Source organism: Schistocerca cancellata, chromosome 7 (assembly GCF_023864275.1).
Source record: "Schistocerca cancellata isolate TAMUIC-IGC-003103 chromosome 7, iqSchCanc2.1, whole genome shotgun sequence".
Classification (NCBI taxonomy): domain Eukaryota; kingdom Metazoa; phylum Arthropoda; class Insecta; order Orthoptera; family Acrididae; genus Schistocerca; species Schistocerca cancellata.
This window is the reverse complement of record NC_064632.1, coordinates 33321435-33346061: the sequence shown is the minus strand read 5'-3', so window position 1 is coordinate 33346061 and position 24627 is coordinate 33321435. Positions and strand designations below refer to the sequence as shown.

The window sequence follows — 24627 nt, the reverse complement described above, 5'->3', positions numbered from 1 at the left end:
ATTTTCTGCCAATTTTCATGTCTTCTGTATCAAGCTGTCGTTCGTTCTTCCTTTCACGCCTTCTTTCACTGTGCCGATCCAGCATTTTTAAATTTCAGCTTCACAGTGGTTTCCACTGTTGTGGAACATACCTTTATAAGAAATACACTGGTGCGTTCACTTCTGAAAAACAGAACAATTACTGGAAGAATTCCTCAGCAGTGACGTTAACTTGATGGCTGAGGTATTCTTGCAGTAATTGTTCTGTTTTCCTGTGACGTCTATTTGACATGGGACACGATTGCCAGTATTCTAAGACAAATTGTCAGGTGTTAGTACAATTTCACTGGATAATTTCTATATTGTTTAACTTGAAAGGAGTATCGGATGTTTTTGACTAATTTTCTTGTACCATACATGCTGTGTGATGGTTAATAATCGAAACCTGCAGATGACTAATGGGACAAACAGCTGCTGGTTAAAATGCATTTTGTTGTATTTCCTAAAATATTTACCATTTTTCGTTTAGGCCGCAGTAGTAGGCGCTGGACTCCATGGAGATTACGCTTAAGCGATTACGAAACTGTCAGTTATTGGGGGATAGAAATCTGTTTGCGTGGGAAGCCGTGGATCATAAGTTTTAGAATATTGTGAAACAAATATATCCTCCAGCCCTGCATATCTGCAATTAGTGTATGCTCTAGTGGTCCAAGTGGGTTTTCGGCGCTCATTTAGTTGTTGAAATATTTGAGGTGGTGTAATTGCGATAATTCCTTATCCCTCCTTTTAAGAATTGCTCGTGGGATCGAGCTCGGGTTAAAAGTGACACTTGTCACAGAAGGTATACTTACCACGATAAATCAAATTCGGGCTTCGTTTGCAAAGCAGAAGGTATAAAAACGTGTTTAAAAAACCGTTTTGTTAAACTAGCATAGACGTTCATGTGCTCTTTACGAACGTAAGTTTACTTTTCTAAGTACGACGCGTGAAAAGGTAAGTGTTCTAAGCGACGTAGGTGCGCTTCACGTGACGGTTCGACGACTTAGTTTTGTAGCAAAATATTGGGTTTTCCTTAAATTGGTCTTAATTATAATTTTCAGGGTTTGTACCGCGATCGGTAAAATTGGAACCCTTACAGTATCATTCTGTCCGCCTGTTAGAACGCTTTTATCTGAGAAACGGTTCAAGCTATAAAGTTGAAATTTGTCAAATACTGAGGTCTGCTGTCCCTTTATAGTGTAAAAAAAAAAAAATTTAAGCGTCTAACAGTCACTTCAAGCAGGAGGTAGGGTCACTTCTCACATATTTTCAAACTGGTATCAGGACATACAGATGAGCTGCCTGTACACAATTTTGTATGGAACCCTGAGCAGTTCACCCGTTTTTCTATATTGTAATTTTGCGTTTCTTTAATTTATCACGATGACTCGTAAATAGATACCAGTGAACTGCTGAGTCCATGTATGTGACAGTTATGAATGGAAAAAATCAGCTGATGCAGCAGGAGACATCAGCTGATGCAGTAATTTGTTGTAATATGTATTTTCAAGTTGCTAAAACGCTGCGCCCAGTTCTGTATGTGTAGCTACAGGGTGTGTCGTGTCTGCAGGATGGCGAGGTGATGGTGAACGGGTCGGAGGCCGTGGTGGACGAGGATGGCGACGCTGCGCCCCCGGCCAAAGGCGACCCCGCAGCCAAAGGCGACCCCGCAGCAGCCGACGGGGACGAGAACTCCGTGTCGGCCGCGGAGCCAGAAGCGAACGTGAACGGCGCGGACGCCAAGGAGGCGGCGGCGGACGCAGACAGCAAGGAGGGAGCCGACGCGGCCGCCTCCGCCGCGGAGGACAAACCGAAGGGCAAGAAGGAAAAGGGCAAGAAGGACAAGAAGGAGAAGGAAAAGGACAAGGGCAAGGACAAGGAGAAGGACAAGAGCAAGCCGGTGGCCAGGAAGTTCTCGCTGAGGAACCTGCTGAGGGGCAAGCAGGACGCAGCAGAGCCGCCCAAGGAGAACTCGGTGAGTACGCCCTTCCGGGAATGTTGAACCTACCACTAACATCTCGGACAAAAAAAACCGTAGAACTGGAAATACGCGTGAACTTGTCATGGCATCTTCGTTGGTTTCGCCAACTCTTGCACAAGCTATGACAGCTAAACTGTGTGTGTGTGTGTGTGTGTGTGTGTGTGTGTGTGTGTGTGTGTGTTTGGGGGGGGGGGACACTGAGACGTGTCAACTTTTCGTGTCATACATTTTCCGTTTCTATAACTAAATTTCCGCTAGAACGACGAGCACGTAGTCTGGTCAAGAAAATGTTAATGTAACTCCTCCACTGGATAACCCTGTAGCGGCTGGACAAGAAGTTAATGATAGTCAATGGAACCAGAAAATCCAAAAATGGTACTGGCTGCATATTTATACCCATATAAATCACCAATTTAAATCAGTTGCAGTTAGTCATCCAGAATGGATCTACTGATATTAAAAGTACCTTCAGTGTTTCGGAGGACGGCGGCTTGAATAGAAAACACGCATCGAAAGGACGGTGAAAAAAGCATCGCTGGAAGTTTAGCTTCATAATACGCGCTGTGTAGTAGCACTATTTCGAGAAATGCGTGAAAACACTGTCCAGTCTTAACATACATTTTTTCACTGCCAGTTTCTATGATGGACCATTTTCACAGTGGAAAAATTTCTATTGTGACAACTTCAAATGGCATACATGCTATTTAACCAAGAAAGTATGCGCTATTCCTGGACTTGAAAACGTAAGAAAAGTCTGCATTGACGTATTCTGGTTAAATAGCGTGTATGCCAGGTGAAGGTGTTAAAACATTTTTCGACTGTCAGAATTATCCGTGGTCGAAACAGCTTGTGACTAAATCTAAGGCAGCACATTGTGTAGCATGCATTTTTCAAATTGATACCGTTGACAGTTGCCCGAAAATATTTGTATTTTCTCTAGGTGTCAGATGAGACAGAACATGTATAAATGTAATCCGTTCCGTATTGCCGCAGCGAATTAGTTCGCGCCTGTAGATAACCGTCCCAACGAACAGATAAGCGGGTTGTTTCACGGATGGTGGCGGCAGCAGCAGTAGCAGCAATCACTTGAATGAAATACACGTGCTCTTCTGCCGGTGCTGATGTCTGCTGCGTTACGCACTATGACCTTATTGAGCACGTACCGAGCGAGGTGGCGCAGCGGGTAGCACACTGGACGCGCATTCGGTAGGATGACGGTTCAAACCCGCGTCCAGGCATCCTGATTTAGGTTTTTCGTGACTTCCGTAAATCGCTTCAGGCAAATGCCCGGATGGTTCCTGTGAAAGGGTACGGCGGACTACCTTCCCTAATCCGATGGGACCGTTAACCTTGCCGTTTGGTCCCCTCCCCCAAATCAACCAACCTATTGAGCACTTGGGATGTTGGGTTAAAAGTTAGAGGCGCTCTAGCCACTGATATGGCTGCTTTCTCTATATCTTAGTTTCCGGGCAGTTATCTTCTGTGGTCCTGCAGGTACATTGTGTATAGAAGCAAGGCAGTGAACTATTTGCGCTCTTCTGGCCTCACCACATTGTTGCTGGTCAAAGCAGAAGTCCGTGATAATGGAAGATTTTGTTTGCTAATTTAAGTTGCGTAGAAACTCTGTGCTGCCCCAAAACTCAGACGCGATCGCCATAGACTTCCACCGCATGTAACCATGTGTGAAAGCTTGGCCTCTCTTGTATCTGTAATGTACGTTTAAGTTAGGTCATTAACTTTCTCTATTTGTGTGTTCGCGCTTCTTCAGTAGTGTTTCTATTGGCGGACTGTCGCTTGTCCGATGCTCTGAATATCTGTTGGCATTGGCTGGCAAAATCACGTGACGAGCTATGATTAAAACCTCCGCGGAGAAGTATTCACTTAACATGGAAAAATGGTTTTCACCCGGGAAAAGGGTATCTAACTCGGGAATCCAGAAAAAACCGGGAATTTTTTCTTGATCACGTACGTATACACCCAGCAATTATGAGTAGCATCGGGGAAAAAGATTCTTATCAGATATCTTCCATATCTGTTCTAGGAGCCATTTATCAACGTCCGAGCGAAGCAGGGTCTGAGTCCGGAAGTGAAGAACGTCTTGAGAGTTGTGTGCCAGGAGAGAGCATCCGACGTTTCTAACAAGGGGAAGCCACGTCGTTTGGAACGCGGATTTACTGCAAACTTCGTACACTCGTAGTATTCCACGAGGACAACAAGATGTGTAAGCAGTACCGCGTACTTCTCAAGCGTTATTGAGAAAATCCCCAGAAAATTTCGGCCGCGTGGCCATTTTTACCATGAAGCTGTGGCAGCCGACTGGCTAGCGTTCAAGCTCCGTTGTCGATGGATAGTCCCGTTCGTCAGTTTCTTTTAGTTTCAACAGTCATTTTCTTTACTATTTGTTTACAATTGATATAATGGGAAAATACGTGCAATCGGATGAACTTTTATTAAATTTACAATGTTATTTGGCTGTCTACAAATTATCACAAATAATATAACATTCATAACTATCGACTAGTAAACGACCAAACACATAGTGACACTGAAAATGCATGCTTGTCCGTGATTTGAGAAATCGCCTGGAAGGAGCCCGAAACTACTTGTTACCTGCAGTTTTGACCGGCACACAAGGCTTTCGAAAGATGTACAATTAATCGTCGCTTTCGACATTACAAGTTGTAGGATGGTATTTTCCACAAAACATGGCAAACAGTTATGAATATTATATTATTTGTGATAATAAAAATTTGTAGACTTCCACATAACATTGTAAATTTAATGAAAGTTCATCCGATGACACTTATTTTTCCCATTATATCAATTGTAGTATAAATAGCAAAGAAAATGACTGTTGAAAATAAAATAAACTGACGATCGGGGCTCGATCCAGCAATTACGGTGCTTGAACGCTAACGCTCGTAGAATCATACGTGGTTACCGAACGGAATCGAGGTGCAACTAGCGTTGCTTGACAAGTCGCGGTTTCCCCAGCTTTCGTAACAAGGAATTCCGAAAACACTGTTACAGGTCCTAACCAACCACGTCTGTGAACTTTCGTCAGTACCAAACGAACGCTGTACAAGAGACTGTCAAAGAATAAATACGTCCGAATATCTTATTGTTTGTGCGTGACTACCCTTGTTTAAACGAACTGAGCTGTCGGTGGTGTAATTTCAAATTGTTGTCGCCAAATAACCTTCATCGTGTAATCCGCAAGGCTGTCTGCTACATTCCTGACTACTGTGCCTAAACCAACATAGAATAACAAATGTACTGTTGCACAACAGTGTGTTTGCTGGTCGTACAAACGTCTACGAAGGGAAAAATAACGCTGAAAAATTCTTCACTCTAATTATATTTCTTCAAGCTGCCGTATTATGTAATGCTCTGGTTCCTCTAAATGACTTTTTTATTGGGCTCGAACCATTAACGTTGCTGTATTCATGTATCATGTGGTGTAACTATCGGGTGTTGACTATGTAATTAGCAGAGTTTGTGCTAAATCCGTTTGTCTGCTAATTTTGACAGATTAACTGCCGAGAAGATACCCCTTAAATTATCACAGTTCACGGTCATTTCCGATGACCTAAGAAACTGCGGATTTGAACTTCAGATATATGCTTTGATTCTAGAGCGCGGTAGTGGGAAAGTTCTATGAAATCTAAAACACCGCTTCTCCTGGTGGACGTTATGTATTCAGTACGACGGTAGTCGCAAGGGGTTCTTAGACTATGTAGAAAGTCTGAAGCACTAAAATCACCATGTTAACGTTTCTGTTTTTATTAATGGTGTTCCGAAGCTTGGCCGAATGACGAGGGGTGTGTCCGTAGATGAGTCGCATACGCAGACTTTATTAGTCAGCACTTTTTGTCCGTGGCAATGAATATAGAATTCTACCGTTTTCTATTGTTCAAGCGTGTTAGCGGATACATATGTATACATTGACAAACACGATCTTTGTTCGTTGTGACATACTGGATAGACCCTTGTTAGTTCAACAAAGTGCCGCTCTTACCTGACATTTGTTTTGGCCTAAGTTAAATTTGTACGTATCTCATATACACTGACCGGCACGAAAAACGCAGTACGTAAATTGCTTACAAAAACAGAAATTTATTTTAAATTTGTCACTTTTGACTCTAATCTTACGATGTAATATTGTGGTACGGTCCCGTTTAAGTGCCCAACAATGAAAAAGGTTACAAATAAATTTAACCAAATAAACCAGAGACGCACACTACAGTTCGGTGGCGTCGGTGTGACCGTTGCGGAGAAATTGAAGTCTTCAGAAGCGTTCCTCTCCCTGTACCCCTCTGGGGCTTGTGGAAGGTCCGATCCTCAGAACTTGCTGCGGCCACAACAGCTTCCGCAGCTTGTTCAGGGCTTACCGGCATGTTGATTCCAGAAAGCTGATTACGACAGTCACAGAAAGATCCTGCAGTCTGAAAGGGGACAATTCAGAGTATAATAATAAGCGCTACAAGAGATGCAAAAACATTTCGTTCACATTCAGTGATGTTTCTCAAGGTTGCGCGAGAAACAATTGAAGCTAGCACATTAAACAATCAGCACTTCATTGTTTTCTCGCAAGGCATCAGCCGTAAAATAAAACGTTTTAACACTTTGAGGACTGAGCGCGAGTGTGGACGCTCAACCGGCTGGTACTGAGCGATTTCACAGTTTTTCTGAATTTTCTACAGCAGATTCTATACCACAGAAAATAGATTGCTCTTTTGCATTTAAAAACTACGTCCATTCCCTTCAGAGTACTGCAAAGAAATAAACATTTACGTTAGTGACAAGGGTTGTATATTAGAGAGTATGCTGTTTTCACAGTGGAAAATTTTTTTTAGGTTTTAGGACCTATAAGGGACATACGATTGAAGATGTTAGTTTTAAATGAATAACTGTTGAAATATGAACTTTTATTAATAATCACACAGTTACATTGGATTTTGTATGAAAAATTTCGAAATATTTTGGAAAACAAAGCCCTACGTTACAGGTTTCACAATAATATCGCGTGTCTTTCCTTGAAACTTTACCACATCTGGCCTCGCTTGTTTCTGCGCATATTTTACAGCTTCTCTGAGGCCACTTAGACAATTATTTGGAAAATGTCTTCCGCTTCGTCTGTTGATGTGTGAACTATTCTGAGAAGTGCACGAGTCTGAAGCCACCTTTGTGAACCAAGTTCTCTGCTAACTCTGAAATGTATTCAACCAGATGTTTGCTTGTATTTCGCGACGTTTTTTACAAAATGTATGAATTGTCATGAGCATGAAAATGTGAAAAAAACTTTTTTCCACAACTTTGTTTTCGTTCAAAAGGATAGTACGCCATTAGCTGGTCGCTATGATCCACACCACCTTGTTCACTATTGTAGTCCAAAACACAGTCTGGCTTCATTTTGTTCCACCATTCCAAATTTAGTTTTTACTCTGACATTTGTTGCCGTCATTTTATGTTTTGCTAAGAAAAACTTCTGTTGTCCTTCCATTTTACAAACAGTAAGTGATCTCGTCTGCGAAACGAAAGTTAATTTTTTTTTTCAATTTCTGGCTAACAAGGTCCCTTGGTAGTCCTTTTCTATTTTTTGTGCACAGTACCAACTGCCTTAGTTCTTTTCCCCCACAAATAATCCAGTAAATTAGGACTGGTATAAAATTGGTGCATATATAATGTGACCTTTATTATGAAACGAATGACACAATCTGCCTACAATGTGTAAAATGCTGTTATCGGCATTAGACTGTTTCCCAGAATAAATTTAACAGTTCAGTGCGTACCCACTTTCACACAGCATAAAAAATTGTACGCCATATTTATTAGGCTTATTTTTCATATACACTCTAAAACTTCGTCTACCACGAAAAGGGCAAATTCCTTCATCTATAGTAATATTTTCGCCTGGTTTACAAGCCTTTCCACTTTGGGTCACTCATCTGTCGAATATAGGTCTTACCTTATGAATAGGATAGTGACCTACAAAAATCTATCTCGTGGAAGACACTTTGCCGCAAATGAAGACTGCAACACGGGATTTGTTGACCAGTAGTTAGTTTTGGTTTCTTGTCTAGGCACATATGCAAAAAATACCAGAAATTACTCAGTTCACTGAGTTTCACTGTTGTCCACTTAAGCCACACTGACTGAGGCTTCAGCTTTCCTGTAGCACTTAGTGTTTCTATTGTCATTCTAGCGTAGCGGTTTGTCTCTCGTTTGATCAGTCTCACCAGTTCTTCATCGAAAAGGTACGTGAAACAATCAAACACTGATGAATGTTGGTCAATCCCATCTTGAATTCCACAGGATTCAGAAAAAACAGGAAGCTGGGGAGTGATTGTATCGTCGTCTGTCCACTGGCCATAAGAATATGGCAAATTGCAGTGACCAGTTGTGTTTGTTGTGACAACGATGTCAACAGCCTCATCTTCAGGTCTTCCTGACGGTTCACCATCCTTGGGATCGTTTTCATCTATAAGAAAATTCGTAAAAATTAGCTTCTTTCTGACCAGGAATCAAACCATAGAATGACGGAAAATTCGGACAACAAATAGCTTACCATCACTATTGTCAAAATCTGCAATTTCTTCCTCTAATTCGGAACCACTATTCAATAAACTCTATTTCTTCATCTCTCAAGGCCATGGCGAAAATAAAGCGCAACGCTATCAGCCGACAACAATCTAAAGTTTCGAACTGCCGCGCGCCTGTTGTAAGTCGAGCGTGAGCGCGGCAAAGCAAATGACTCAAAATATACTCCTTTACCAGCTCTAACAGTGACATATGCTGCCATGTATAATCTTTCCTTGGTACTAGGATAACCAGAGAATACTTTTAAACCTACAGAATATGAAAGTCATGCGCTGGGAGTCGTTAACATCGCTGATAATCGGCCGACGTAGGAGCTACGTCGATCGTCTTTTTGGGGTACTGTCGGACCGACGCAGGAGCTACGTCGCTCGTCTCGAAAGTGTTAAAAAGCTTGGCAGTGCTCCACTTTGATTAAATCGACATCATTTGCTGCGTTTGTCGTGCCGGTCAGTGTATTTAGGCGGTCGCGGCCTTGAGACATGTCATCGGAGGCTCTCCGTGGTCCGGGGTGGAGCGTGCCGGCGTCTGGTTGCCGGGAAACGTGATAGGCGGCCAGAAACTTTGCCCTCGGCGTCTCGCTAACGGCGCCCGGCTCGCACCGCCGAAAGTACGGCTCTTCCGGCCGCCTTGGGTTTATCTGTGACAAACAAAGCTATCGCTGGTGGCGCGCTGACCGCGGCGTCCCGCGACCCCTGGCGTCCGTCTGTCCGGGACGGCCACCGCCAGTCTGCTGATACTCCCGCTCCTTGTAAATCTGGCAGCGAGCCAGGTGGTGCAGTCAAATGCGTGTTCTCGAGTTATGGTGTTCACATTACTGTGTGGCGCGGTTGCTTCGAATCGACTGAATAGTAATATGCTTGAGTTATTCAGCTAGTTTCAGTGTGAGCACTGGAACCGTATTAGAGAGAAGCAAGGTTCGAACACTTCTGACATACGCCATTTTTTTCTTCACTAAACTGATTCACTTCTGTCGAACGCTGTCGGTTTTGTCAGTACGACCGCTGACACATCCTCCCAGCCCAGCCAATGATAGCTGCACTGAGGACGTTTTTCTTTAACGATGTGTGTTTCGTCGAGGCGTTAAAGTATACTCTCATATGAATGCATGTTATGACGGCGCATCTCATTTGATGGGCTGGTCCTGAAGTCGGAGAACCTAGTCAAAAATGCACTGAAGGGCCAAGGAAACTGTACACCTGCTTGATATCGTGTAAGACCCCCGCAAGCACGCAGAAGTACCGCGACACGACGTGGCATGGACTCGACTAATGCCTGAAGTAGATCTCGAAGGAATTAACACCATTAATCCTGCAGGGCTGTCCATAAATCTGTAAGAGGTGATCTATTCGGAATAATACAGTACTTTGCAAGGAATCCCAGATATGCTAAATAACCTCCATGTCTGGGGAGTTTGTTGGTCAGCGGACGTGTTTAATCTCTGAGGGGTTTTCCTGGAGCCACTCTGTAGCAGTTCTGGACATGTGGGGTGTCTCATTGTCCTGCTGGAATTGCCCAAGTCCGAGGGAATGTACAATGGACATGAATGGATGCAGATGATCAGACAGGACACTTACGTACGTGTCGCTTGTCAGTCTATCCAGACTGGACTCTCCACAGTCCAATGTCGGTGTCCACGGGCCGAGGCGAGGCGTAAAACTGTCGTATACAGTAATCAAGGTTACAAGAGTGCCCATCGGCTCCGAAAGCCCATATCGATGATGTTTCGTTAAATAGTTCGCACACAGATACTTGGTGACCCAGCATTGAAATCTGCAGCAATTTGCGGAAGGGTTGCACTTCTGTCACATTGAACAATTCTCTTCACTCGTCGTTGGTCCTGTTCTTGCAGGATCTTTTTCCGGCCGCAGCGATGTCGCACATTTATTTTGCCCGATTTCTGATATTTACGGTACGCTCTTGAAATCAAATGGTTGTACAGGAAAATCCCCCACTTCGTCGCTACGCCGTAGATACTGTGTCCCATTGCTCGTGCGCCAACTATAACACCACATTCAAACTCAAATTTTCATAACCTGCCGGCGTAGCAGCAGTAACAGACCTAACAGCTGCGCAGGGCACTTGTCTTATATAGGCGTTGCCGAGCGCAGCGGCGTATTCTGCCTGTTTACATCTCTGTATTTGAATTCGCATGTCTACTCCATTTTTTCTTGCATGCTGCCGTGCAGTGCGCATAAAATAGAAAACAGTAACCTTCAATTGTGAAAAGGGTTAACAAGTTACAGAAATGTTTGATGCAGCACTGAATAAGTAAATTTTAAAGTTTTAACCCGCTTAAAAATGTTAATTACCTAAGTTGCCGGTAGATGGTACGAGCGAATGATTCAATCATGAAGTCGTCGTACAACGGTGCAGAGCGTGTGCATTGTTGTATAAGGTTTCATGAATCCATATCGGCTACAATTCACATACAATTGAGAACTAAATTTCGCAAGCCACCACCACCTCAGACAAACTTTTACCAATTTCACCGAAACTGGCGGTGCATCACACAGGACCCCGTGTCAGGATGGGCCAGCAGTCTCTGACGCAGCAGTTCGGCGGTCTTGCTTTCGTCGTCTGGGTAAACAAACGAGACGTGCCAGCAGCTTAGAATGAATATGCCTAGTGTTAGTGTGGAATGCATTAGGAAACACCTGTCATTCGAACCATCCAAACAAAATCTGTCTCAATCTCTAAGAGAATGTGAAACATTAAAACGAGCTGACTTTTGCGTAGAAGTGTTTAAGAAAATGCAGACTGAAGATGGATTATAGTGTTCAGTGACGAACCTACTTTCCATATCTGGGTAAAGTGAATCAGCATAATTTTGGGGTGTAAGATGAGCAGAAACCACATCACATAATAGAACATGTAGCGGAGACGCCTAAGGTAAATGTTTCTTGCGCTGTAAGCAGTAACAAGATGTACTGTCCTTTCTCTTGCCGTCATCTAACTAGCATATCGTACCTGGACATGCCTGGACATTATCCCTTTCAGACCCGATACGCACAGTTGTGTGGGTGCGGTTTATTTCCGTTGCAGCGTCATATTATTCCGCTATGCAGTTGAGTCCCAAGTCACATGAGTGTGCTGGAATCGCTGTTTCGTATACAACTGGATTTACATGGGTATCTCGTTACAGACGCGAGATATTGTCTTAATCTTTGGTAAGATTTTTTCAGTTAGCATCTGACGGCACTAACAGTTACTACTTTGCGTAGAAAGGGAAGTTGCTTCATACAAATCCTAAAGAGATAAAGCTGTATGGCATGCATGTACTTATGGGATGCATTAGAGAGCCTCGTACACGTATGTACTGGCAGAAGTAATTGCGTATGCCAACTATTGCAGATTGTATGCCTAGACAGGTTCTTCACTCTCAGAACACCACTGCATGTTGTGGACACTAACAACATTCCACGTGAAACAGAAACTAATAGATTGTGGAAAGTACAACCTGCAATTAATGTTGTACGCAGTGCTTGTTTGAGACTTCCATGCCCCTCTGAAAATGATTATTCCATTGATGAGCAAATGGTACCATTTACTGGACGCTGCACATTCTCAGTATGTTCCAAACAAACCGCGCCCTTAGGGAATTAAAAACTTTGTTTTGGCAACAACGAAAGGTTTAGTACTTGATTTTGAATTTTATCAAGATAAATAAACTACTCTGCCAGAAGTTGGTCTTGGGCCATCTGTAATACTTCGCCTTGCTCAAACATTATCTCAAGGTGCAAAACTATATTTTGAAAGATATTTTACAGCTTTGCCATTATTGCAACAGTTACTTGACCTAGGGCTGGAAGGAACAGGAACCATGATGAAAAACAGAGTGAAACCAGTTCATGTGACAGAAGAAACAAGACTGAAGAGAGGAGATACGGAAGAATTCTACAGGGACGATGATAAAATAGTCACTCAAAAGCTGTGATCCTTGCCTCTACTTGTACAGGATGAGAACCGGTAAGCAATGTTGAGAGATGGAGTAAACCAGAAAAAGTACATCTTAGTGCCATGTCCTGCTGTCGTGGTGAAGTACAACCTGTGTGTGGGAGGAGTGGACGTCTGCGATCAAATGATGGAGACCTACAGGACTTTCTTGAAGACAAAGTGGACTTGAAAAGTTTTGATTCATTTACTTGATTTGGCTTGCGTCAATTCCTAGTTAAAATACAAAGTTGAATGCGAAGCCAATAAAGTACAAAAGAAAAACATTTAGATTTTCTTGGATTCCGACAAGTGATTGGGGAAGCGCTAATTTCTTCAGGACAGGAACATGAAAGTGAATCCGATGAAGAGCCACCAAATAAAATGTACAAACCAGCACACACACCATGTGATGAGAAGCGGCTACACGGATATCATCTCTGGCCAACTGTTAATGATTTGCCTTCAGCTCGTTGCTGCAGGCAAAAAAATTGCGAGATGAGGACGAGAACAAGATGTATGAAGTGTAATATTTGTTTGTCAAAGGACAGTAATTGCTTTCGTGAATATCACTACAAGAAATGACATAAATATGTAAGATAATCCCGACCCACACAATCGCGTGGGTTCAAAATTTGTATCAAAATTAAAGTTTTCTAAGCAATTGGCCCATGATTCTATTTTTTTTAGTTACAAAAAATGCATTTATTTCAAGATTTTCAAGTTTGGGTGGGGCTCTGAAAGGGTTATGCAATGACTCAGTTACAGCGGGATATGGGAACAGAATTTTTCAGCGCCACCACACTTACCATTGTGACGTTGTCGCGTATCTCAGGGGGAATGTGCCGATTTGGATTCGACGTGCTAGAAAAATTTCCTGGCCACCATGAGTAGCAGGCTTGACCCACATGGACCTCTGTGTACTGGGGTTGCGTTTGTTCCTCGGCTTCCCGGGAGCGTCGACGAGATGCCGCGACTGACAAGCCAAGCAGTTGTCGCGTTGCGTAAAGACTGGCTTCATAGGATTTGGCAGGAAACTCTGTACCGATGACATTAGTCGTGTTACATAAGGTACTCACATCGAACATTCCTAAATAAACCTTGAAGCTATTGTCATTAACTAATCGAAGATTAGGATGGAATAAAGATATACTGCATTCAGTGCGGTAGCATAAGTTTCCGAAAGTTATTTACATTTTTCACAATTCAAAGTTTTGTGTAATTTATAAACCGTCTGTAAATATACCGGATATTTCAGATAGGTGTTATCTGCAATCTACAAAATAGCAAGTAAAATGAAAATTTTAGGTAAGTAAACATACATAGCATTTGTAGAATGAAATTTTCACTTTGCAGCGGTGTGCGCGCTGGTATGAGACTTCCTAGCAGATTAAAACTTTGTGGTGGAGTGCTAGCTCTGCAAGGTAGGAGACGAGGCACTGGCGGAAGTAAAACTGTGAGGACGGGTCGTGAGTCGTGCTTGCGTAGCTCAGTTGGTAGATCACTTGCCCGCAGTAGGTAAAGGTTCCGAGTTAGAATCTCGGTCCGGCACAGTTGTAATCTGCCGGGAAGTTTCATATGTAACATTGCTCTCTGCAGAGTTTCAACCTATTTTCCAGTTACAGCATAGCGATGAAATTTAAGGAGATTTCTCTCGTGTAACTGACGTATAGTGAAAGATAGCTGGATACGATAAACTCTAATCGCACCGATTCCTGAATTGAAATCCGTCTGTGGTCGGTATTCAGTTTGTGTGACTGAACTCGTAGAAGCCTTTCTAGGATTTGTATGATCCATAAAAAGTGTAAAAGATACTATGGAAGCTGCCATTATTGGCTGTGGAAAGTACAAGAATTACACTTCTATGAACACGAAGATAGGAAATCGCATGTCTGTCGTATTATGAACAATGTACTTACGTAAGGTGTGTATGTGCAGAGGCAGATAGAATATGTAATCGATATCAGCAAACTCGTGAATTATAGAACCCTTACCTCCATACCATGAAATGTACTTCCATCGAAATACAAATGCCATCTGTTGGCTCCTGTACGGTGTTGTTGTTGTTGTTGTTGTTGTTGTTGTTGTTGTTGTTGTTTGTGGGGCGCTCAACATCGTGGTGATCAGCGCCCGTACAAGTTCCTCTCTCCATTTCTAGTCTCGGCACTTCCCGAATGATAGAACGCAAACACCCAGCCCAGGGCGGAGAAAATCCCGACCCGGCCGGGAATCGAACCTGGGACCCCGTGATCCAGAGGCAGCAAAGGTATCCTTCGTGTTAAAGTAGATTCAAACTGCATCTACTGCATATCACCTGTTTTACAAGAAGTAACTTACTTGCCACAGACATACGGGATGAAAAGCACTCCCGTCGTAAACAAGTAGCTGTTTGAACTTGCTCTGATTTCGTCTTGACAAACGCGAGCTGGCTGTAGCAACGTCCCATTCGTCTGAGTCACGAAGAGTTTCAGGCGCAACTCTAAACTGTTTAATTGGTATCCGGGTTTGTAAGTTGAGCAAAGCGAATGATTCATGTCTTTTAGGAATAGATTAATAATCCTTAAGAATAAGTGTTTGGTTGCAGTGGAGTAACATAAGGCAAAAATAACGCTCTCACATATGTATCTCAGTGTAGTCAAAATGCATAAGCCAGAAACGTTAATGGCATTCTATGCAAAAATAAATCTAGAAATGAGTACTTTTTTACTTTATGTGGAATGGCAAACGCTTTGGTAAATCTGTCTGTAGCGCAGGGAACGCAGGAAGGCGCTGTATGTTACAAATTCGGGGAGCACTAGTGGCCTCGATACGTGTCCCATGTTTTTGGAACGGACCGTACGTAGCGGGGGTGGAGCCGGCGGATTCCGCACCGCCGCCCCAATTCATCCCGCAAGACCCCTGCCAGTGCCACTGCCCCTGCCACTGCCGCCTCAGCTGTACTGCTCAGCCGTCCCCGCTCCCACAGTTTCCCAGCACCGTCGCACACCCAAGACGAGGCGATCATGTTCAACAAAGTTAGTCACTGCAGTTCGTACCCTTTCGTGTTACGATGTAATGGGTTCGTTCCAGTATAGTCCAGTGTGACGACATATTTTCTTACGTGTCGTCATACAGGGTGTTTCAAAAATGACCGGTATATTTGAAACGGCAATAAAAACTAAACGAGCAGCGATAGAAATACACCGTTTGTTGCAATATGCTTGGGACAACAGTACATTTTCAGGCGGACAAACTTTCGAAATTACAGTAGTTACAATTTTCAACAACAGATGGCGCTGCAAGTGATGTGAACGATATAGAAGACAACGCAGTCTGTGGGTGCGCCATCCTGTACGTCGTCTTTCTGCTGTAAGCGTGTGCTGTTCACAACGTGCAAGTGTGCTGTAGACAACATGGTTTATTCCTTAGAACAGAGGATTTTTCTGGTGTTGGAATTCCACCGCCTAGAACACAGTGTTGTTGCAACAACACGAAGTTTTCAACGGAGGTTTAATGTAACCAAACGACCGAAAAGCGATACAATAAAGGATCTGTTTGAAAAGTTTCAACGGACTGGGAACGTGGTGGAAAGGTAGGGCGACCGCGTACGGCAACCAGAGGGCAACGCGCAGCTAGTGCAGCAGGTGATCCCACAGCGGCCTCGGGTTTCCGTTCGCCGTGTTGCAGCTGCGGTCGAAATGACGCCAACGTCCACGTATCGTCTCATGCGCCAGAGTTTACACCTCTATCCATACAAAATTCAAATGCGGCAACCCCTCAGCGCCGCTACCATTGCTGCACGAGAGACATTCGCTAACGATATAGTGCACAGGATTGATGACGGCGATATGCATGTGGGCAGCATTTGGTTTACTGACGAAGCTTATTTTTACCTGGACGGCTTCGTCAATAAACAGAACTGGCGCATATGGGGAACCGAAAAGCCCCATGTTGCAGTCCCATCGTCCCTGCATCCTCAAAAAGTACTGGTCTGGGCCGCCATTTCTTCCAAAGGAATCATTGGCCCATTTTTCAGATCCGAAACGATTACTGCATCACGCTATCTGGACATTCTCCGTGAATTTGTGGCGGTACAAACTGCCTTAGACGACACTGCGAACACCTCGTGGTTTATGCAAGATGGTGCCCGGCCACATCGCACGGCCGACGTCTTTAATTTCCTGAATGAATATTTCGATGATCGTGTGATAGCTTTGGGCTATCCCAAATATACAGGCGGCGGCGTGGATTGGCCTCCCTATTCGCCAGACATGAACCCCTGTGACTTCTTTCTGTGGGGACACTTGAAAGACCAGGTGTACCGCCAGAATGCAGAAACAATTGAACAGCTGAAGCAGTACATCTCATCTGCATGTGAAGCCATTCCGCCAGACACGTTGTCAAAGGTTTCGGGTAATTTCATTCAGAGACTACGCCATATTATTGCTACGCATGGTGGATATGTGGAAAATATCGTACTATAGTTTCCCAGACCGCAGCGCCATCTGTTGTTGAAAATTGTAATTACTGTAATTTCGAAAGTTTGTCTGCCTGAAAATGTACTGTTGTCCCAAGCATATTGCGACAAACGGTGTATTTCTATCGCTGCTCGTTTAGTTTTTATTGCCGTTTCAAATATACCGGTCATTTTTTGAAACACCCTGTATATAGGGTAAGAGCTGTTCCGATTGCCAACGATTTTACTGCTCCATATGCGATTTTTAGTTCCCATATTTTTTGTCCACACGCTGCAGTTTCAGGCCTGCTCCAGGGAAGTGTGTTGGGATTATTGCTGACCATGTTCTGTATCAATGACCTCGCAGACAGTGTTAATAGCAACTTCACACTCATAAGCCAGATCTTGATAAGGTTTGAAAGTGGTGCCCAAGACTGACAGCTTGTTTTAAATGCTTAGAAATGTAAATGCGTGCATTTCGAAAAAATGCGAAAAAGTAGTTTCTTATGACTGAAATAAGTCTTAATTTGAATTGGTCTGCTGCTACAAATACCTCGATATAGAAACTGGTGGGAATATGAAATTATCGTATGGGCACCTGAATCGTAGATGAAGCAGATGGCAGGCTGGTGTGTTTCGCGGGTAAGATAGTAGCCAGTCTACAAAGGAGACTGGTAACAAATCATTCGTGCTCTAGAGTACTGCTCAAGCAGTACCAAATAGCACTGCCGAGGATACTAAACGTTCACAGAGAAGGGCAGCGTGAATATTGACTGGTTTGACCCAAAAGAGAAAGTCACAGAAATGATAGCCATATCTGAACTGGCAAACGCCTGTAGGTGAACACCACTTACCCGTGGAAGCCTGATAGCGAAGTTCCAAGAATCAGTATTAAGTGAGGAATGTGGGAACATGCTACTACAGCCCCCCCTAAGATTCCTTCCGTGGGGCGGCCAGTGTAATGTCAATGTAAGGCATTTAAGCAGTCATTGCTCGCGTGCTTACGAAGTGAACGCAGTGCGTGTTACAACGGGATACACCCTCTAGCAGGCGCTTGACAGTAGTTTGTGGCTTTAGAGGTAAGAAAAACAGATTTAGAAAAGATTCTGAAATGAAATTGCCCGGGTGGAACTGAATGGATTCTGAACGGTAACAATGAAACTGAGGTAGTCGAAAGTGCTAATTTCCGCTTTTCGCTGTTAATGGGAGTACATTCGGTGCACAAATGAGTGGTTACAGGCTGTTTGTATAATTATTAGAACAAGGGCCATTCACGTTATCCCTTCAAGTACTTGCAGGCTTTAAGTCACGGCGTCAGCCCTTTAATTTAATATATGAAGAGTGCGTGTCGGCGCAACGGTTGGCAGACGCGCACGTTTATTAGGAGTGGTCCCAGGGAACGCCTTCTTCCGTCAGCCAACCAGCTTGTAAAAGGTCGCCGTATAATGGTGCCCTGTATTAACAAGACGCGCTGCACCCCTGCCTTAGACGCACCCCGTAACAGTCTAGAGGTTTGGCGTTTCCTCCGTCTAGTAAAAGGAGGGCCGCTGCCGCTTAATGTGATCCTCGCCTCTGGCCACTCGAACTAGAAAGTCGCGCCGTTATTATCTTCCGTGTTAGGACGGAAGTTTCACTGGTCGGAGGAACGAGAAGGCAACCACTTACGTCAGTACCTGATGTGAAACACTTTGATGTTAAAGCGTTGACTGGATGCCTAGTGTATACGAATCGAGTAGTTAGGACTACGCAGATCGTCTAATAGAGATACCTTAAGGTGCTGCTTACACATCCACTCATACACTGAAGAGCCAAAGAATTTGGTACATTGTACAGGGCTCCCGCGAGCACGCAGGAGTGCCGTAAAATTACGTGGCACGGACTCGACTAATGTCTAAAGTAGTGCCGGAGGGAAATGATACCATGAATCCTGCAGGATTGTCCATAAATCGGTAAGAATACGAGGGCGGGGAGGAGTAGGGGTAGGGGTAGGGATAGGGGTAGGGGTCCTTTCCTAAAGAGCTAGTTGCAAGGTATCCCAGGTATACTCAATAATGTTAATGTCTGGAGAGTTGGGTCGCGAGTAGAAGCGTTTAAACTCGGAGTTCCTGGAGCCACTCCGTAGCAATTCTGGACGTGTGGGGGTGTCGGAATGCACAATGGATATGAATGGATGCAGGCGATCACAGGATGCTTACGTACGCGTCACCTTTCTGTCTTATCTAGACGTATCAGAGGTCCAATTTCGCTCCAGCTGCCCACGCAATTGAGCCTCCGCCAGCTTGAACAGTCGCTTGCCGACATTCGCGGTCCAGAGATTCGTGAGGTTGTCTCCATACCCGTACACGTCCATCCGCTCGATACAATTTGAAAGGAGACTCGTCCAACCAGGTGACATGTTTCCAGTCACCAACAGTCCAACGTCGGTGTTGACGGGCCCAGGCGAGACAAAGCTCTGTCGTGCACAGCCATCGAGGGTACACGAGTGGGCCTTCGGCTCCGAAAGCCCATACCGATGTTCTTTCGTTGAATGGTTATCACGCTGACACTTGATGGCCCAGCATTGAAATCTGCAGCAAGTTGTGGAAGGGTTGCACTGTCACGTTGAAAGATTTTCTTCAGTCGTCGTAGGTCCCGTTATTGCACGTTGTTTCTCTGGCCGCAGCGATGTCGGAGATTCGATGTTCTACCGGATTTGATACTCACGGTACTCGTGAAATGGTCGAACGGGAAAATCCCCATTCATCGCTACCTCGGAGATGCTGTCCCATTGCTGGTGCGCCGACTATACAACCACGCACACTCAAATCTTGATAACCTGCTATATCACCAGTAACCGATCTAACTACCGCACCACACTTGTCTTATATAAGCGATTTCGAACGCGGCGCTGTATTCTGCCTGGTAACATCTCTGTATTTGAATACACATTCCTATGTTTCTTTGACACTTCAGTGTATATCCGTATTGTAAAAGGAATGCTTACAGAAGTCGACTGACACGACCTTATAGGTGCTTTGCCAGAATGCAGATAGTCAAAACTTGCAGTTCCCATGTTCTTTGGGTTATTCTCCAAACCTTTTCTGTTTGACATGGTGACATTTGAATGAAAAGTGCAGTAGTCATGGTTTGAACACTACATCTACATCCACACTCCGCAAGCCACCTGACGGTGTGTGGCGGAGGGTACCTTCAGTACCTCTATCGGTTATCTCTTCTATTCCAGTCTCGTATTGTTCGTGGAAAGGAGGATTGTCGGTATGCCTGTGTGTGGGCTCTAATCTCTCTGATTTTATCCTCATGGTCTCTTCGCGAGATATACGTAGGAGGGAGCAATATACTGCTTGACTCTTCGGTGAAGGTATGTTCTCGAAACTTTGACAAAAGCCCGTACCGAGCTACTGAGCGTCTCTCCTGCAGAGTCTTCCACTGGAGTTTATCTATCATCTCCGTAACGCTTTCGCGATTACTTAATGATCCTGTAACGAAGCGCGCTGCTCTGTTTGATCTTCTCTGTCTTGTATCAACCCTATCTGGTACGGATCCCACACTGCTGAGCAGTATTCAAGCAGTGGGCGAACAAGCGTACTGTAACCTACTTCCTTTGTTTTCGGATTGCATTTCCTTAGGATTCTTCCAATGAATCTGTCTGGCATCTGCTTTACCGACGAACAACATTATATGATCATTCCATTTTAAATCACTCCTAATGCGTACTCCCAGATAATTTATGGTATTAACTGCTTCCAGTTGCTGACCTGCTATTTTGTAGCTAAATGATAAAGGATCTATCTTTCTGTGTATTCGCAGCACACTACACTTGTCTACATTGAGATTCAATTGCCATTCCCTGCACCATGAGTGAATTCCCTGCACCATGCGTCAATTCGCTGCAGATCCTCCTGCATTTCAGTACAATTTTCCATTGTTACAACCTCTCGATACACCACAGCATCATCTGCAAAAAGCCTCAGTGAACTTCCGACGTCATCCACCAGGTCATTTATGTATATTGTATAGGATACTACAGTTGGACACATGGGACGGAGTGCGTTGCCTTCCTCCTACACGCACGCGTAAACCACAATAGCTACAAAGTTCTCGCAGCACCAACGACAACGAGGCACCGAACTGTGGCGATCTGATTCTGATCGAAAATTGCCCAATACAGTTGGTGCTAACTACTGTGGCAGTATAATTTTCATATTCGACAAAAGTGGTAGTATGCAACCGCACTATTTTATTTAGCGCATCCCTCTTCACTAACCCTTTTAAGATTTTAAACTAGAATTAAACTGATTGTAGAATTCGTAGCCATCCTTAGAGTAGGGATAAATATTCTAGGTCTCACTTAAAATATGAAAATAGCTTACAATAAATATTTGCTGTCGCAGGTTCCAATCCTGCCTCGGGCATGGATGCGTGTGATGTCTTTAGGGTTAGTTAGGTTTAAGTAGTTCTAAGTTGTAGGTGACTGATGACCTCAGATGTTAAGTCCCATATCGCTCAGAGCCATTTTGAAATATTTGCTGTTAGGGGGCTGCTTTTGCAGATGGATTTATAACGCATCATTGATAAAAACCTGGGAATTCTAAAAATGTAGTGTCAATGCTTAATTTCCGTACTGCGCCTGTCTTACAATATGTCTAAAATTGGGACGCAGAAGTTTAATTCCATGTGAGCAGACTGAAGCGACGAATGAAAATTTGTACTAAGGTCGGGATTCGAATCTGGGTCTCCAGCTCACTAGACCGAAGCGCTACCCAGTACGCCACCCTGGCACAGAGGATTTCCACTGCTGCGTGGACTACCCTAGCACGCCTCCCTCTTCAGTCCAAATTCTCATTCCCGCCTTAGACCACTTGGTATTCCCCTAAACTGCAACAGCATTGCAGAGGGGCTCCAACTGTATTAAAGTAGCACTTCAGCGTCGAACGAAACATATGAAACCCAGGTACAGGTGCTTAAATCAAATGAAACTACGTAGTTCAAGAGACTTAAGTCTGGAATACTTGTGGGTGTATCAGGTTGAAGCGATGAATCAAAATTTGTACCTAGCGAGAGCAGCGACCTGGGATCGAATCCGCGCCTCTGTAAACATTTTCGTTTTTCGTTTGTCTGCATATATGTCACAAGTTTCACTTTTGCCGAAGTAGTGTCGTACGTATTCGGTGTAACAACTAGCCAATGCCGTTAAGAGGCAGCGATAAAGTGAAATTTTTTCACCACGCGTAGATACTACATACAAAATCTGTTTAATATTGTGAGCTCAGTGGAGCAAATTTTCAAAACATCTTTGTTTTCATAAAGTCTCTTGCGAAACTGATGTAAGACGCAGTAATACCTTCCTCTCTTCAGCCTGTGGTCGGTTTGAACGTCGCAGCATACACGGGGGTATAAATAAGATAATCTAGTTCTCGGGGCTTATGAAATAAGGTTGTCTGGTCTGGCGTGTCGCGACGGCGGGCAGGTAATTTTATCCCGCCTCGTCGCAGTATCTATCTTCCGTGCGGTCGTTGTCAAAAACAACGGGACGTTGGCAGCACGTGGAGAAGGGACTGCCTAAGTCGAGAGCTGCAGCGCATAAGTGTGTGTGTGTGTGTGTGTGTGTGTGTGTGTGTGTGTGTGTGTGTGTGTGTCGCGGTTGGTTTCCACGACCATCGTCGACGGAAGTTGCGCAGTCCGGAACCCAGCTGGCAGCAGCGTTCCGCGTAACTCACGGAACAGCTGAGTTCCGCGGAAGCTTTTATCAGAGGCTGGTTCTCTTCCTTGTCACGGTGCACAGAGCTTACGTATTTCTGCGTAGCAATGAAATTACTTAGATGTAAGTCTTCAAAATTATCCCGAGGCACTTCGTCGTTAATGAGCGTTTAATGTTGTTTAACCACCCAATGCTTTGATAAGCGTTAAGGAAAACGTTCTGCTTCTGACTCATCGGAGTAACGTCATAATCTTCGGTAGATAGTGATTCACACTGGAGTAAGAGCTATTTCTTATTTTCGCAGTGAGATAATGGTAATGTCTTTCAGTCGTAGTAAATTACTAGTAGCTTCTTACTTTCTGTACTTTAATACTTCGCAAGCCACCTTAAGGGACGTGGTGGAGTGTACTTCCTCTCATTTCCACTTTATCTGGTGCCTGGAAAGAACGACAGTTGGTAAGTCATCAGATTTTCTCGCTCTGGTCATCTCGCAAGGCCTGTTTGGAAGTAATGTGCAGGCAGACTTTCTTGGAACTTACACTCTCTGAATTTGAACAGCAAAACTCCCGTTAATACAAGACGCCACTGTTGAAGCGGCAGCGACTGAAGTTAGTCACGGACACGCCACCGCGCTCCTTAAACGACCCGTTGGTGTCCAAAACGTTCCATCAAGCCAATCTGAAAACTATCCCAAAATAGTGAAAAATAGATGAAACAAGTGTTCTGTGGGGTGGATCTTTCGTGCATGTATTAAATTTAAAGTCTCCCAATGGATTCTTGTGGAATTTATATTTCGTACAATCGCTTTTGTGGTAATTAGTCTTCAGATCAGTCCGAGGGACTACTAACTCTATTTTGCAGTTGGAACGTTTCCAATGATTTATCACCAATAGTGGGCCTTTTCGCCTATTTTTTTTACACAATGTTAGTTCCATTCAGCGTCAACTGCGAGTCCTCCGTCAACCATCGATCTCCCTGCAGTCTTCTGACGCAGCCACTTTTCTGCAGACAACAGAATCTGTGAAAAGCGTCACCAAGCTTCCGTTCAACCAATGCTGCACCAGTAACGCCAAAGGAAGACTGGCAGTCGCACGAATATTGCACAAACCCAGTGGTAGCCCAGTCAGGGGTGGATGTCATAAGTCGCGTCAGCATACTGCCACTTGCTGTCTGGCGAAACAGTATTTATAGCATTTGCCACCGATCAAGTGTATATGCGCTTTACCCTTTAATGGTTTTGTCGCAACAATTTTACACACGGAAACACTAACAACGGAGTCTTCGGAAACTCTTCATGACATAACTCAGCCAGTAACATACTAGTCACACACGGCCTACTAATAAGGCAAGTAACCCCTGACGATGACGTTGTACCACAAAACCAGTCTCTAACAGATTAAGTCCAGCGCAACGAATACATTTGTACAGAAAAAAGTTGTGGCTTTCGATCATAGAAATCCAACAATAATTATCCGTCTTCTTCTTACTGTCACTCACCTGTTCCTAATTTTAGGATCTACTGTACCTACTTCTTGAAGGTGTTCCGTTACGTTGCCCAGTTGCTGTTCGGAATATGTAATCGTTTCAAAGTTATCAACCATTCTTGCATTTCAGCTTGTTTAAAATCAGTGATATAACGTATCTTATTGAATCTATGGAACATTCATTTTTCATTGCTCACATCTAAAGGTGGAATTATTTCGTCTTCTCGAAAAACTATTGACACAATAAAGCAGCTTATCTTTCATTCTGTAGTCAGATGCCGTATAGGGCAGTCAGAAGTGATCAGTTAAAATTAAATCTGGTACACACACAGTTCGGTACTTGATTTCTAGATTGATAGAAATTTCATCATGTGGAACAATTTGATTTGCATCAAAACTGAACTGCGAAGCCTGACTTGTCCAGACAGCAATTGCTTAACATAGTACAAAGTTAAAAATATTAAGTGAAACTGCTGGTGAA

At 43.9% G+C, this 24627-nt stretch overlaps 1 protein-coding gene across 1 annotated transcript in view; it reads left to right on the top strand.

Annotated features, from left to right (window-relative positions):
- LOC126092541 (proteoglycan 4) overlaps positions 1-24627 on the top strand; it is a 174196-nt gene that overhangs the window by 48392 nt on the left and 101177 nt on the right. The window contains exon 3 of the mRNA XM_049908194.1: positions 1589-1993. Within this exon, the coding sequence (XP_049764151.1) occupies positions 1589-1993 (405 nt within the window). The remainder of the gene's footprint in view (positions 1-1588; positions 1994-24627) is intronic.